Source organism: Phalaenopsis equestris, unplaced genomic scaffold (assembly GCF_001263595.1).
Source record: "Phalaenopsis equestris unplaced genomic scaffold, ASM126359v1 Scaffold000425, whole genome shotgun sequence".
NCBI lineage: Eukaryota > Viridiplantae > Streptophyta > Magnoliopsida > Asparagales > Orchidaceae > Phalaenopsis > Phalaenopsis equestris.
In genome coordinates this window covers 168,468-182,249 of record NW_018164866.1, presented here as the reverse complement: position 1 = coordinate 182,249, position 13,782 = coordinate 168,468, and the positions used below count along the sequence as shown (strand labels likewise).

Sequence of the window (13,782 nt, the reverse complement as noted above, 5' to 3'; positions counted from 1 at the left end):
TTCTTATTATTGAGCTCTCATCAACACCACCGCTAAAGGTGAAAGCAATTTACATTTAATATTATGATTTATGTTAGGGAAAGCACTAAGATTATATATAAGAGAGATTATGATGAAATCATAGAATACTATGAAATAAAATAAAATAATGTAAAGATATCAAGAATTATATAGTTTAAACCTACCAAGCAATTATAGGTTTTAGATCGCAACACAAAAGTAGCTTCTAAGGTGAAGATGTCCATAACAACTGCCTACCAACATTAATCATCAAGTATCACATCGGTCTTCTCTTTCAAAATAAAATCCTGAAAATCATCGACGCTCGAATAAAATAATTTTTTGAAAATATGGTCTTGTATTTGGATCTCATCTATGACATGTGAATATGGAAGTTTAAGTGTGAGATATGTACATATATAAGAACTGTGTGTGATGTATGTAAATACCCCTAAGTTTTTTTCATACGGAGTTGAGGGAGCAAAAAATAAGGTGTGTATGAAGTATTACATGAAATAAGAAGCTTTAGAAGTCTCCTTTTTAACTCAAAATTATAGTGATCATTATGATCTCTTATGTAACATTTTAACTCCAATTCAATTACTCTACGAGTGATATCAGCAAAAGGGGGTATGGGTGCATAATTCAGCAAGATAATAGAGGAAACGTAAAGAACGTAAATCAGAAATAAGAAACTAAAAATCATGAAAAATATGGAAGAAAATACAAAGGTGATACACTAATAGATAAAAGATACAAGGTACAAGAGAACCGAGATATCGCCAACAATAAGGAAAGGATTTAAATCCCACCACCCGACATGGTAGATACAGACACATGCCCATCCAAGAACCTACAGAGCAAAAGCACTCTCATCTTTCTACATCATTCTAAAATTCACGTAATAGAAAACAAGATCTTCTATTTATAAGCACTAAGGCCCCCTTATTGCATGTTTGTCATTCAAATAGAAAAACACATAAAACATAGAAGCAAAATATAAAAATGAACTTTAACATGATATGGACAACACTAGTATTGATGTTCCTGCATCATTCTTTCGAATCAAGATTAAGACACTTAGTCTCATTCTCCTCGAGTGGGAGGAGCTCCTTCTTCATCTTCATTGAACCGATCTCTTCCAAGTGATCTCATATGCAATTCTTTTCTTACAAATAGTATTCAATAAGAACCCTCAAGATTTATCTATCCTAATTTGATGAGTTGAATCCTCTTTCGATCGTTGCTTATAAAAATCACATATTCCACCACTACTATCGCAACGAAGTATTTTTCTGGGACATGAACATAATTAGGACTAATTTCAGATTCTAGACACCTAAATTTTGAATAGGTGGTAGGAATTTGTTTGGATAATAAAGTGACTGCAAGAACCTGAATTGGTTTTTTGTTGATCTAAACTCGTAATAAAATTTCAGTAACCTGAGTTATAGGTTTCTGAGTCTCTAAGAAATAATGATATCACACATTCTTCATGCTTAATATTAATCTGCTAGTTATTCTCTCCAAGTATTTGCTAGATGAAGAGGCTAAACCAAAAATGTTCTTGTTTCTTTCCTAAGAAAATGTTGAAAATGCCGACAGCCGTATGGGAAATGAAAAATGTCTAGGCCAATGTTTTTCTATTTTTTCAAGGTAAACAATAAATTATTGAAAAAAAAAATTGAATGTATACATAAACTATTTTCAAAAACAGTCATATGAGAATAGATAAAGAGATTATCTAAAATGCAGCAAGAAAATTCTTTTTATCTTAAGGGCGACAAGAAGGGAAAAGAAACAATGTAATGAGAAGAATATCACAGTTCGAAATAAGGAAAATAGCAAGAACAACACCAGTGGGGACAATATGGAGTAGAAATCTCGCCAACTATAATAAACAGAAAAGATGTAATGCCAAGAAACCTCTAATTTGTGAACAAAAATATGGAATTGCTCGACAACATACAAAAGAAAGGCTAGAGAATCTTGACTAAACAATCTTGACAATAATTGGAGTCAAGAATCCAAAACTTTGATACCAAAATGAAATTGGCAAAAGGGGGCATGGGTGCATAAATTAACAAGAAAATAGCAAGAAAAAGTAAAAAATAGAAATAAAAAACAAGACACTGAAAATCAAAGAAATATGAAAGAAAATACAAAAGATTACACTAACCAAATAAAAGATACAATATACAAAAGAACGGGATGTCACCACCAATAACGAAGGGATATTGTTGCCACCACATGAAATCTTGGATACAGAGACATTTCCATCCAGAAATCTATGGAGCTAAAGCTCACACCTCTTTCTACATCATTTCAAAAGTCTGCTAATACAACACAAAACCTTCTATACCATATAAGTTTCACATCCAAATAGAAAAACACATAAAAGAAATAAAGCATAAAAATTGAACTTCAATATAATATGGGCATCACTAATAGAGGTGTAAATGATCAAAGTTGAGCAAGCTAGAGGCTTATTCATATTCGAATTGTTTATTTTTTGTTTTGTTCACGTTCGGCGCATGTTTGAAATAACTTATTAATCGTCTATTCATGTTCGGTCTGATTAAAATCATCTGTTTGAATTAATTTCATGTTTTATTCGAACTAAAGCTCAAATTAAATTTAAAATATTAATTTTTTATTTTAAAATATTTCTAAAGAAAATAAAAATTTAATTCACTCTGCTTCACATAATCCGCATGAAACTGACAAATTTGAACTTTCTCGGCTTCATTTTCTACTTTTATAATGAATTGGTAATCTCATGTCTTTTGAAATCCTGACGTGGTGCTAACTTAATGCATATAATTAGGGTACAGTATAAAAAAGTAAAAAAACTGAAATCAAAAACAAGAAATTGAAAATCAGGAAAAATATGGAAGAAAATGTAAATAAGAATCAGACAAAAGATACAATATACAAGAGACCCGAGATGTCACTACCAACAACAAAGGGACATAGTTGTCACCACCCGATGCCATTGATACTTGATACAAATACTTTCTTATCCAGGAATCTACGGAGTTAAAGCTTTCACATCTTTCTACATAATTCCAACAGTACCGCGATACAACACATGACATCCTATTTATAAACACTAAGACCCCTCTTATTACAAGTTTGTCATCCAAATAGAAAAACACATAAAAACAGAGAACCAAAACATAAAAATTAAACCTTACCATAATATGGACAACACTAATATTGACGCTCCTGTGTCACTCTTCCGAATCAAGATTAAGATACTCCGTGTCAATGAGCTCTCTGTTTAGGTCTAGAAATTCATAGATAAAATAGAAGATGAGGTGTAGTGGGAATAGAGAGAGGGTATCATTCATATCCTTATGATCATCAAATGTAACACCTACAAGAAGCTCCAGATCACATATGTTGCACAGCAAAGTGTTGTGCTTAATTCATTAGCTTTGATGATAATAATTACTTTAATTGACTGTTTGTATATTGCACTCTTTTTAAAGTAAATCAAACGACTCGAGATTCATCCTAATTAAATTTTAGAGAGAATATTATGCATAATAGTTTAAATTGATCAATTCTGTCAAAACGAATTTAAAACATGAACTGTACTGAATTAAGTATTGTTTTCTTGATTCAGACAAGCTTTTTGGGCTGCCAAAGAATAGCAGCTTCAGCCATAAGTCCTACTCTGAAATAAAAATAAAAATAAGAGAATATTTACATACATACCACTCAATTTCCATGTATTTGCATAAACTTCACTTTTTACATACATACCACCACCTTAACTATGCATGGAAAGCTGTATTTCACTTTTTAAAAGTTAAAAAGTTGATTCTTTTGATATTATATGAAAGATTTGGGTACTTGATATGTAAATACATAGAAATAGGGTGCTATGTATGTAAATGAGCATGCATCAGCTTGCTGAACCCCCCCTGCCACCATATAATGTCATTTGGCATTGAAATCGAGTGGATAAAATATGTTGCAAATTATTCTTCTAACATTTATATCTTTGTTTAAAGGACAGCATTTGAACAACAGTAATAGAAGCAGGCAGCATTTTCTTAAGTAATTCTGTAACTTAACAATCAACATCCAGCAGCTCATTGCATCAATTCACCATTTAAGATAAAAAAAAGGAACAACAAAGCACAAAAAAACTTGGAGAGAAATACATGGTTCAAATGTCGAATCGGCTCGAATGCTTGAAAAAATTCACGGCAAAGCAATCATGGGTGAATCAAGCAACCGCTTTACGGCGACCGACACGAGCAACAAAGCCGGCCTTGATTGGAGCAACTGATCGAGAAGAGCCACACTGCAACGAAAAAATAAAACATGGGCTCAAATTAAATGATCATTGGGAGCATATTTGAAAATATCCATCATCTTACATAAACATCAAAAAGTCATTTTATGTTCCTACTAAGTTAATATTGATATCATCCATTAGGAGTGCAAATAGGTCAAATTGACAAAGTGTACTTCGATGTTTCATAATAATGCATGAAGTTTAACTCGAGGAAAGGATTTCTTTTTTTTTTAAGGTGAAGATTTCTTTTGATAGAACAAACTTTTAGTATGAGAATTTGTACACATACAACAATTCTAATTTATTTACATATCTAACACTAAAAGTTTGATATTTACACTTATACCCTTTTGATGTTATAAACATATACATAAACATGTGTATTTCACTTCTGAAAAGTCGGACACAATAATGTTTTTGTGATGCTAAAGATTAGAGTGTCATGCACGTAAATACTAAAGTTTAGTACCATGTAAATATGAAAGTTTTGTAGCTAAATATATAAATACATAAGAATTGTGTGCTATGTATGTAAAATGCTACGATTATTATTATTACTCACTGTTTATTACTATTACTATTATTATATTACAATTATCACTTCTATTATTACTACATTTACAAATAATATAATTACAAATACTATTATTACTATTATAATTATTATAATTATCATTATTTGTAGTACCAATATTATTATCACTGATATCATATCATCATCACCACTATTAATATCAAGATTATAAAACTCGAACCGGGCATCAAACCAGAAGAGAAAAAGGCTCATGATTCAATGATTAAACCAATATTAAACTGGAAGTTACACCGAATGATGTAATAAATATTTAAATTATTTTAAAATAATTTATATAATAAAATAACAATATATTAATATAATTTTTATCACTTCAACATAAAAAAAATTATTATGTATTTATATATTTGATATCACCGTTTATTACCATTACTATAGTTAAAACTATCTTAATACTATTACAATCATGAGCTATATTAATGCTTACAATGAATGTTTAAAATGAGGTGCCAAGTATACTTTATGTTGGTTATAAATATGCATTGAATGAATACTCAAAATGAGAGACATTAATGCATTCTTTTTTGCATGTGATATAATTTCAAGGAGACATTAACTAAAATAAATGAAAAAAAATTAGAAGATAAACACTTCAAAATAAATATATGATATGTAATTTTAATAGGCATAATGCATAATATTAATAAAAGATAATTGTGATACTGAGATGTAATAGGATTTATTAAGTTATATAAACGAATGAAGATATAAATGAGCGTATAAACTAGAGTTAAAAATAAATGGCCAAAAAGGGCATAACATCTATTTACATTACAAATACTATAATATTTATTGAATACAATTATTTAGACCATATTAAATAAATGCTATATTAAATGAGCATTTTCTTTACTATAACATAAATGATATTACGATATAAATAATAAATAACCTAATATTTATATATAATTATATTGAATAAATATAATGATGTAAATATTATAATATTATACTATCAGATCTTAATTTCGAAAATGATTTTTAATAGATATAAATAAAAACAAAATATTGATTGTATAGAAATATCACACTCAACTAAATTATGTCTCTTCTGCATTTCTACAGCACCCAACAGTGCATGTCAGGCTTCTCCAGCAGCCACCGCCGATCTTCTACTCGCCTCAGTACCACCCAGCAGCCTCCATCAGACCTTCTTGTGTGGTGACACTCCTTAATTGTGTGGTGACACTTCTTAACTGTGACATCACTTGACCTTCGTTGTCAAAGGGAAACTTATGAATTTCTCTGATTGAGTCCATAAGGCGAGACAGTTTCTCTCTAGTGAAAATCGTATGTCAACGACAGACATTCGCTCTCGTGTTGACGACAGATAACTTCTTTCTAGTAAAAAATCTCGTGCAGGCAACAAAATTTCTCATTGGTGGTCGAAAACAGTCAGCTTTTCTCTCCAGCGAAAATCTACGGCATGAAAGCTACTTCTGAACCTAAACCAAGGATGGTCGCATCCGAAATCTTTTCTTGCATCACCAATGACAAACTACATGGCAACAACTTCCTCCAATGGTCTCAATTTGTTATGTGTTTCTGTGGTGAAGAAAAAGATGATTATCTCACCGAGAAGAACTCTGCACCAAAAATTAATGATCCTAAAAATGGGATATGAAAGATTGAAGATCACACGTTCAAGTTACCAAGCTCAATACAACTTAAAGTTGTCATATTTACTATATAAGAAAATATTTTATGTAGTTCACTCATTTCTTATGTTAAAACCCCTTCACATAAAGTTTTTCTAATTAGCATTTGTTATCATCTGACTCTACTTGCAGCATGTAGACCCACTTATTGTGCATGACTCTTTGTTATCTAGTAATAATGACAAATCTCAAGTCCAATTTAACCTCAATGACTTCATCTCATCATCCATGGCAAACTCTCACTCTTTTGAATCTTCAACATGAGTGTCCTCTTCATAGACCTCTAGTTCACCACTATCAGTTAGCAAAAGATAATATAAAGAAGGAAAATACCTTTATGTTGGTTGTGTGACTCTGTTGGACCTCCTAACTTCAGTAACAGGTGACTAAGAAACTTCTTAAGCTTCATCAGATTGAGTCCATGTCCTTTCTCCATCTTCCCGATCAACATTGTCTTTTATGTCTTGAATGACTCTTCGAAAGTAGCTGACGGGGGACAATCCTAAGTTGTGTTCATGTCCTTGTCCATCTCCATTTCATTGAATAGAACATCTCCGCTCCTTATAAACTTTTGATTACGATGGTCCCAAAATTTGTACCCAAATTCATCTAAATCATATTTAATGAGAGTGCACTTAACAGATTTTTAGTCAAGTTTACTTTGTATCCTACAACAACATGAACATATGTTGAACATCCAAATAATTTCAAATGAGATAGAATTATATCTTTGTTACTCTAAGCTTCCACAGGTAAGTTTTCATTCAAAGGAACTGATGAACCACAATTTATCAGATAAACTGTAGAGTTCACTGCTTTTGCCCATAACTGCTTTGGCAAGCCTGCATGCAATCTTATACTCCTATCACACTCTTTGATGATTTTATTCATAAGCCCAATCACACCATTCTATTGCGGTGTCCTTGGAACAGTGAAATCATGCCCGATTCCTTCTGAAGCACATCAACTCATCAACCTATGATCATGACACTCGTCATCATTATTTGATCTGAGACACTTCAACATCAAATATGTATAATTTTCTATGATAGCTTCTACTCTTAAACATCTCAAATACATCATATTTATGCTTTAAGAAGTAAACACATAACTTTCTAAGGTGATCATTTATAAAAGTGATAAAATAATGAGAACCTTCAATGGATTAAACTACAGTGGGACCTCATACAATAGTATGCACTAACTCTAGCTTCTTACACATCACCATTGACCCAATTTGAAGAAACATTCATTTGTTTGTCATATACACGCTCTTCACAAAAATCTAAATCTATAGATTTTAAATCCTCAAGCTTGTTTCAGAAAGTAGGGACGTCATATATTTCTCGCTCATATGACCAAACCTGAAATGTCAAAAACCTGCATTAACCTTTGTTCCAGCCACATCAATGGATTATGTCATACCAATAATCAGGTAATGAGTGCCTCCAATGTTGCCCTCACTCAACATCATTACCCACCTGGTAATCTTCCATGAATCACTTGTGAAGGTAATCACGTTCCATGACCTAGCAAACTGGCTCCCTAAGATCAAATTTCTCTTCAAAATTGGAACATGTCAAGCTTCATTTAGCTTCCATAATTTTCCATATGGCAACATGATATCAACATCACCATTTTCTACAATACCGCGGGCTTTGCCATCTCCCAAATACACTTTCTCTAGATCGCTATGACTGTAGTTTTTAAATCTCTTGTTGGAGCAAGCATGAAAAGAAGCACCTGAATATATTATTTAATATTAAATATTGTCTAAGGATAAAACTAGGGAGTCACCTTGGCTTTCTCCTGTGAAGATATTTGTCAGGAGATTTCTCTTGACCTCCACCACCAGTTTTTTTCGAAGCTTTACAATCCTTCTTGAAATGACATTTCTTCACGTACTTCTAGCATTCATTTTTGTCATTTCCTCTTCCTGGCTTGGACTTCCTCCCCTGAACTTGAATCTGTCTTTGACTATATTTCAATCTAGATTATTTTCTCTGTTTTCAACATTCAACACAGAATTTAAAGTTTCAATGCTCTTTTTCTTGTGAATTTCTTCATTCAGCACTAACCACATGATGTCATCAAAGTTTAACTTCATATTACCTGAAGAGTTACTCACCGTTGTAACTAGTCCATCCCAACTATCGGACAATGAAGATAGAATTAACAATGTTCTTACCTCGTCATCGAATTTGATGCCCAGAAAACACAATTAGTTTGAAACAGTATTGAAATTAGTCAAATGTTCAGCCACCGAACTCCCTTTCATCATCTTCAAATTAAATTTTCTCTTCAGCAAAAACATCCATGTTAGTGTTGTCGCGAGATCTATAGTAGTTTCTAATTAACAATATTCAAAGCAACGGATGAGAAAAGTGAAACACGAATCAAACCTAATGTTGTTCAATCAAGCATTTCTCATTCTTTCAGAGTCACAGACTCATGATTTTCAGGGAGTCCTTCTAGTGGCAGATACAAATTCTTTTGAAGCAACAAATCTTTAACTTGCATTTTCCATAACGCAAAATTCAAACCGTTGAACTTCTCCACCTTCTACCCCACTTTTTGGGTCATTGCTCCCACTCAAATCAAAGATCTTCCAAACACCTCACTTTGCTACCACTTGTTGGGACAAGAAAATCAAATTTGATCGATTCACAAGCAAATCACACCGCAAAAAACTTAACGATTCGAGAAATTCAGAACAAAAATTGAACAAAAATGCACAACACAAGAAATTCATAAAAGCACATAAGATTTAACTTGAAAAAATCAGAGAACGAAAAAAAATCAAAAAACTACAACACACCAAAAAAGTCCACTAGGAAATGAGTAGAAATTTACAAATTACACCACCCTCAGAGTTCCTCTACATGCCTAGAACTCACGAACGCTCCTCTCCCGATCCGACAAGTGCAAACCTTTGAAATCCAACATAGAACTCACTGCACAGCTTGTTCTACCAGCTCCTGTTACATGTAGTGCTGAGAGAAACGTTTCGTAAATTGAGGGCTTAAATCTCTATTGGAAGAGAAATCGCTCCTGGCACTAGTGCCACTCCCGCGCAGCCTTTCCACGTGCTCTATCTGAATTGTAATCGCTCGGGTTCTAAATGAAGGTTCTGGGCACCTAGTCGCCACTCCAGGCACCAGGTTTTTGGGAGTTCTGATCTTGGCGCCTAGGTGCTCCTAATGGCACTAGGGTGTCAAGTATGGTGTTGGACTTCATTTCTAGCACCAAATTTCTGCCATTGGAAATTGTATTTTGCTGCAAGGCATTCATAGTCCAGTCAGGATTCACACATAACATTCTCCTTCAAGTTGGGTTGTAGATGTCATACATCACAAACTTGTTACTAAGATCAGGAAAAGCAATGTCGAAAAAGAGCCTTAGTAAGAATGTCAGCAATCTGATACTGAGTTGGGATATAGCATAGCTGAAAGACCCCTCCATTGACCTTCTCAAAGATAAATGCATGTGAATCTCTATATAATTAGTTCGATCACAGTGTATTGAATTCTGTCAAACACTAATGATTTATTAACTATCATTGAACATCTTAATAGCGTTTTGGTTCTTCATGTGAAGTTTCACCAGTAGTTCTTTAACCACATCTCTTCACAAATTGATAAGACCAGAGTACGAAACTCAGATTCTGCACAACTTCTTGGCACCACAGTTTCTTTTTTACTTTTCCATCTAACAAAGTTACCCCATACAAATGAACAATAACCCGTGGTAGATCTTATATCAATCACTCCTGTCCAACTAGCATCATGATATATTTTAATGTCACATTTCTCATTTTCTTGAATATCAATCCATGTCCTAGAGTCATCTTTAGGTACCTCCGATTCGAAAAGCGCTTCTAAATGATCATTTGAATTATTCATATGTTGGCTCACTACACTGATATAAAAAATAATGTCATGTCATGTATGTACCATATAAATAAATTTCCACGCAAGTCTTTGATACTTTTTTTTAACTGGGGTGTTATCCTCTCCTTTTGATGCACGTCGATTGAGATCTGTTGGTTTACATCCCAACATTCTTGTCACTTTAATATGTAAAGGATGTATTTTCTCCAGGATATGATAATGTCTTTTTTAGATCTAGCTACTTCTATTCCCAGGAAGTACTTTAAAGTTTCAAGATCTTTGATCTCAAACTCAGAAGTCATTATTATTTTGATTGTTTCAACTTACCTTACATCATTGCATGTAAGAATAATGTCATTTACATATAAAATAAGGATGGCTATCATATATTCTTAATTTGATTTCACAAATAAAGAATGATCAATTTGACACCGATAGTACCAATTGACAATAATAGTCGTGGTTAACTTTTCAAACTATGTTATTGGAGATTATTTCAGCTTATACAATGATTTCTTTAGTTAGTACAATGTGATTATTTGTACTGTTTCTTAATACTGGATGTATCTCTGTATACACTTCTTTTAGATCCCTAATAAGAAATGTATTTTTGATGTCTAGTTGATGTAAAGGTCGGCCCTAATTGACAGTCAATGACAACAATACACTTACTATATTGAGTTTCGTCACTGCTGCATGTCTTTTGGTAGTCAATCCCATAGAACTGAGTGAACTCTTTTGCTACAGGTCTAGCCTTAAATCTTTTTATGCACTCATCTACTTTGCATTTAACAGTGAATACACATTTGCACCCTACAGTTCTTTTCCCGGGTGCCAAGTTATTGTGATTCAGGTACTACTTTTTTTTAGGGTAAGATCCTCTTCTTCCATGACATTTTTCCAAGCAGGAATAGATAAGACCTCTTGGAATTTGGAACATGCACATTTTCCAAGATCTGAACAAAAGATTTGTATGAGTATAACTTTTCATAGGTCACATATTTTTCTATCGGGTGTTTTGTGCATTCTTGTGCTCCTTTCTCGTAGTGTTCATGAAGTGTTGACCCAACCTCTGTATGAACACAGGAGGCATGTGGAGTTGGTTCCGATGATTTGCATTCGTGATTTTGCATATTGTGCTCTTACATGCTCATTGAGCTTTTTCTTTCTGGTATACACATAGTTCTTAATTCTTGGTGAGAGTTGTTGGAGGATTTAGTGTAGTAGGTTCATTTTTAGGTTAATTTGTGATAGTGAGGACAAGAGTGGGTTTATCAGGAATAAAAGGGAGGTGAGCTTGAGGTTCATGAATGGCATCCCATATTTGATATTCTCTCCAGCTCAATTCTTGAATGTTAGATTTGGGGTAATATGATTGATTTCCAAATAATGTGATATCCATAAAGTTGTAAAATTTTTTGTGTTATGAAGAGTTACATTTATACCTCTTTTTGTTTGAATAATAGCGCACAAAGATAGATCTGATTGACATGGGATCAAGTTTGGTCTAATGTGGTTGATATGTATAAACAAAAATGATGCAAACAAAAATATTTAGTGATAGGTTAGAGGTGAAGGACTGATACGGTAGGATTTTATGAGGGTGTTAATAAGTTTGTTAAAGCTTAGCACTCTGTTAGGCATTATGTTTATGAGATAAGTAGATGTGAGAATTGCATCCACCAAGCAGTATTAGGGTACATTGTTAGTAAATAGAATTAAACGGGTCACTTCGAGAAATTATATGTTCTTTCTCTCAGCCACATCATTTTGTTGGGATGTGGCAATACAAAAGCTTATATGAATGCTACTGTTTATTGATAGAGATACGGGCCAAGAGTGGAGTTGTGGTAGTCTTTCGCATTATTGATTTTGAGAATTTGAATTTTGCTTTGAAATTGAGTGAGAATCATGTTGTTGAAGGCTTCAAATATGTTGACAATTTTAAATCTTTCTTTCATGAGAAATGTTTGAGTACCTCTAATGTGATCATCAATAAAGGTAATAAACCACCTAGCCTCATTTGTATTTTTTATTTTTGAGGGCCCCTTTATATCACTATAAACCATGAAGAAGGAATGTGTTAGTTTGTATTTCAGGCTTGGGTACATTTGTCGAGTGCGTTTAATAAGTTGGCTAGTTTTACACTGATAAGAACCATGTAATACAACTATTTAATGTAAAAGAGATTATAATGTCCAAGGCGAAAATGTCATAACATGCTTGACTCTCATGAGAAATAGACTCAGATATAATACTTGACTCGAAGGATTGTGAATGATAGGACGGTTCTTTTGAAGTGGAGTTCTAGTGCGCAAATAAATCTATGATACAGGCGAGTATTGTCAATCAGCTTCCTTGAGTCCACCTGAAATTCAATAAATTAGGGTAGAATTTAATAACATGATTCATAGTGAAAAGTAAGTTTACTAATATAGAATAAGTTGTAATTAAGTTTAAGAACATAAAGAACAGATTGAAGAAAAAGGTTCTTTGTAAGTTTCATACTTCCTCTTCCTTCCACAGATGAAAAGGGGTCATCCGCGATTCTAAATACAACATGGTGCATGTAAAAATGGAAAGATTGGAAAGCAGTGGTATCATCTATCATGTGATCAGATATTCTAAAAGTTGCTATTCAAGACTGATTCTTCCCATTTAGGGCAACAAGAGCAGTTGGAATACTACTGCGATGTGCTATAAGGCTGGTAGCAGACTCAGAATGTTGTCTCAGAAGTTTTGAGAAATATTCAAGTTGTTTCTTATTGAATGAATTATTTTCATGAGACTTGTCTTCATTTGACGTAGTGTTTGCCTGATTTTCCCCATCACCTTTGATTTTTTCATCCAATCGGTAGACTTTCCAAAGATTTTCCAACACTTTATTTCAGATAATCAAGCTTCTTGTAATCTTAACACCGCAGTTTGTCTCTCTTTGATTTGTTGTCCTTAGATGATTTTTGAGTGTATAAAGTTAAGTTGTCAATATTTGATGCAATGGGATTATTTGTCATCCCGCTCTCTTCCCATCGTACTTGAACAAAAGCTACATGAATTGAGGGAAGATATTTGGTTCCCATGTTTCTTCCTCTTGAGGTCCGTTTGGGGCCGCTTTTTTGCGGCTTCGCGGTCCCCAATCGCGAAAAAAAATTGTTTGGCTCGCAGCGTCGCGGCAGAGCGAAGCTAAAGCCGGAGAAAAGCGAGAAGCGAGAATCACCCCGCGGCACAGTTTCGTCTCTGAAAAGGATATTTTTGCCCTTGCAAAAAAACTCTCGTTCTGCTCTCGTCGTCGCGCGTTCTTCCTCCTCGACCCAGACCGAATCCCGC

At 33.4% G+C, this 13,782-nt stretch overlaps 1 protein-coding gene across 3 annotated transcripts in view; it reads right to left on the bottom strand.

Annotated features, from left to right (window-relative positions):
- The window catches only part of LOC110027348 (eukaryotic translation initiation factor 2 subunit beta-like), a 34,860-nt gene that overhangs the window by 700 nt on the left and 20,378 nt on the right, over nt 1-13,782 (bottom strand). For 2 of the 3 annotated variants that reach the window (XM_020728731.1, XM_020728730.1), the window contains exon 10: nt 3,980-4,318. In XM_020728731.1, the coding sequence (XP_020584390.1) occupies nt 4,241-4,318 (78 nt within the window). In that variant the 3' untranslated portion in view covers nt 3,980-4,240. Of the gene's footprint in view, nt 1-3,979; nt 4,319-13,782 lie in introns of those variants that run through there. The other variant, XR_002294330.1, reaches the window with a different exon arrangement.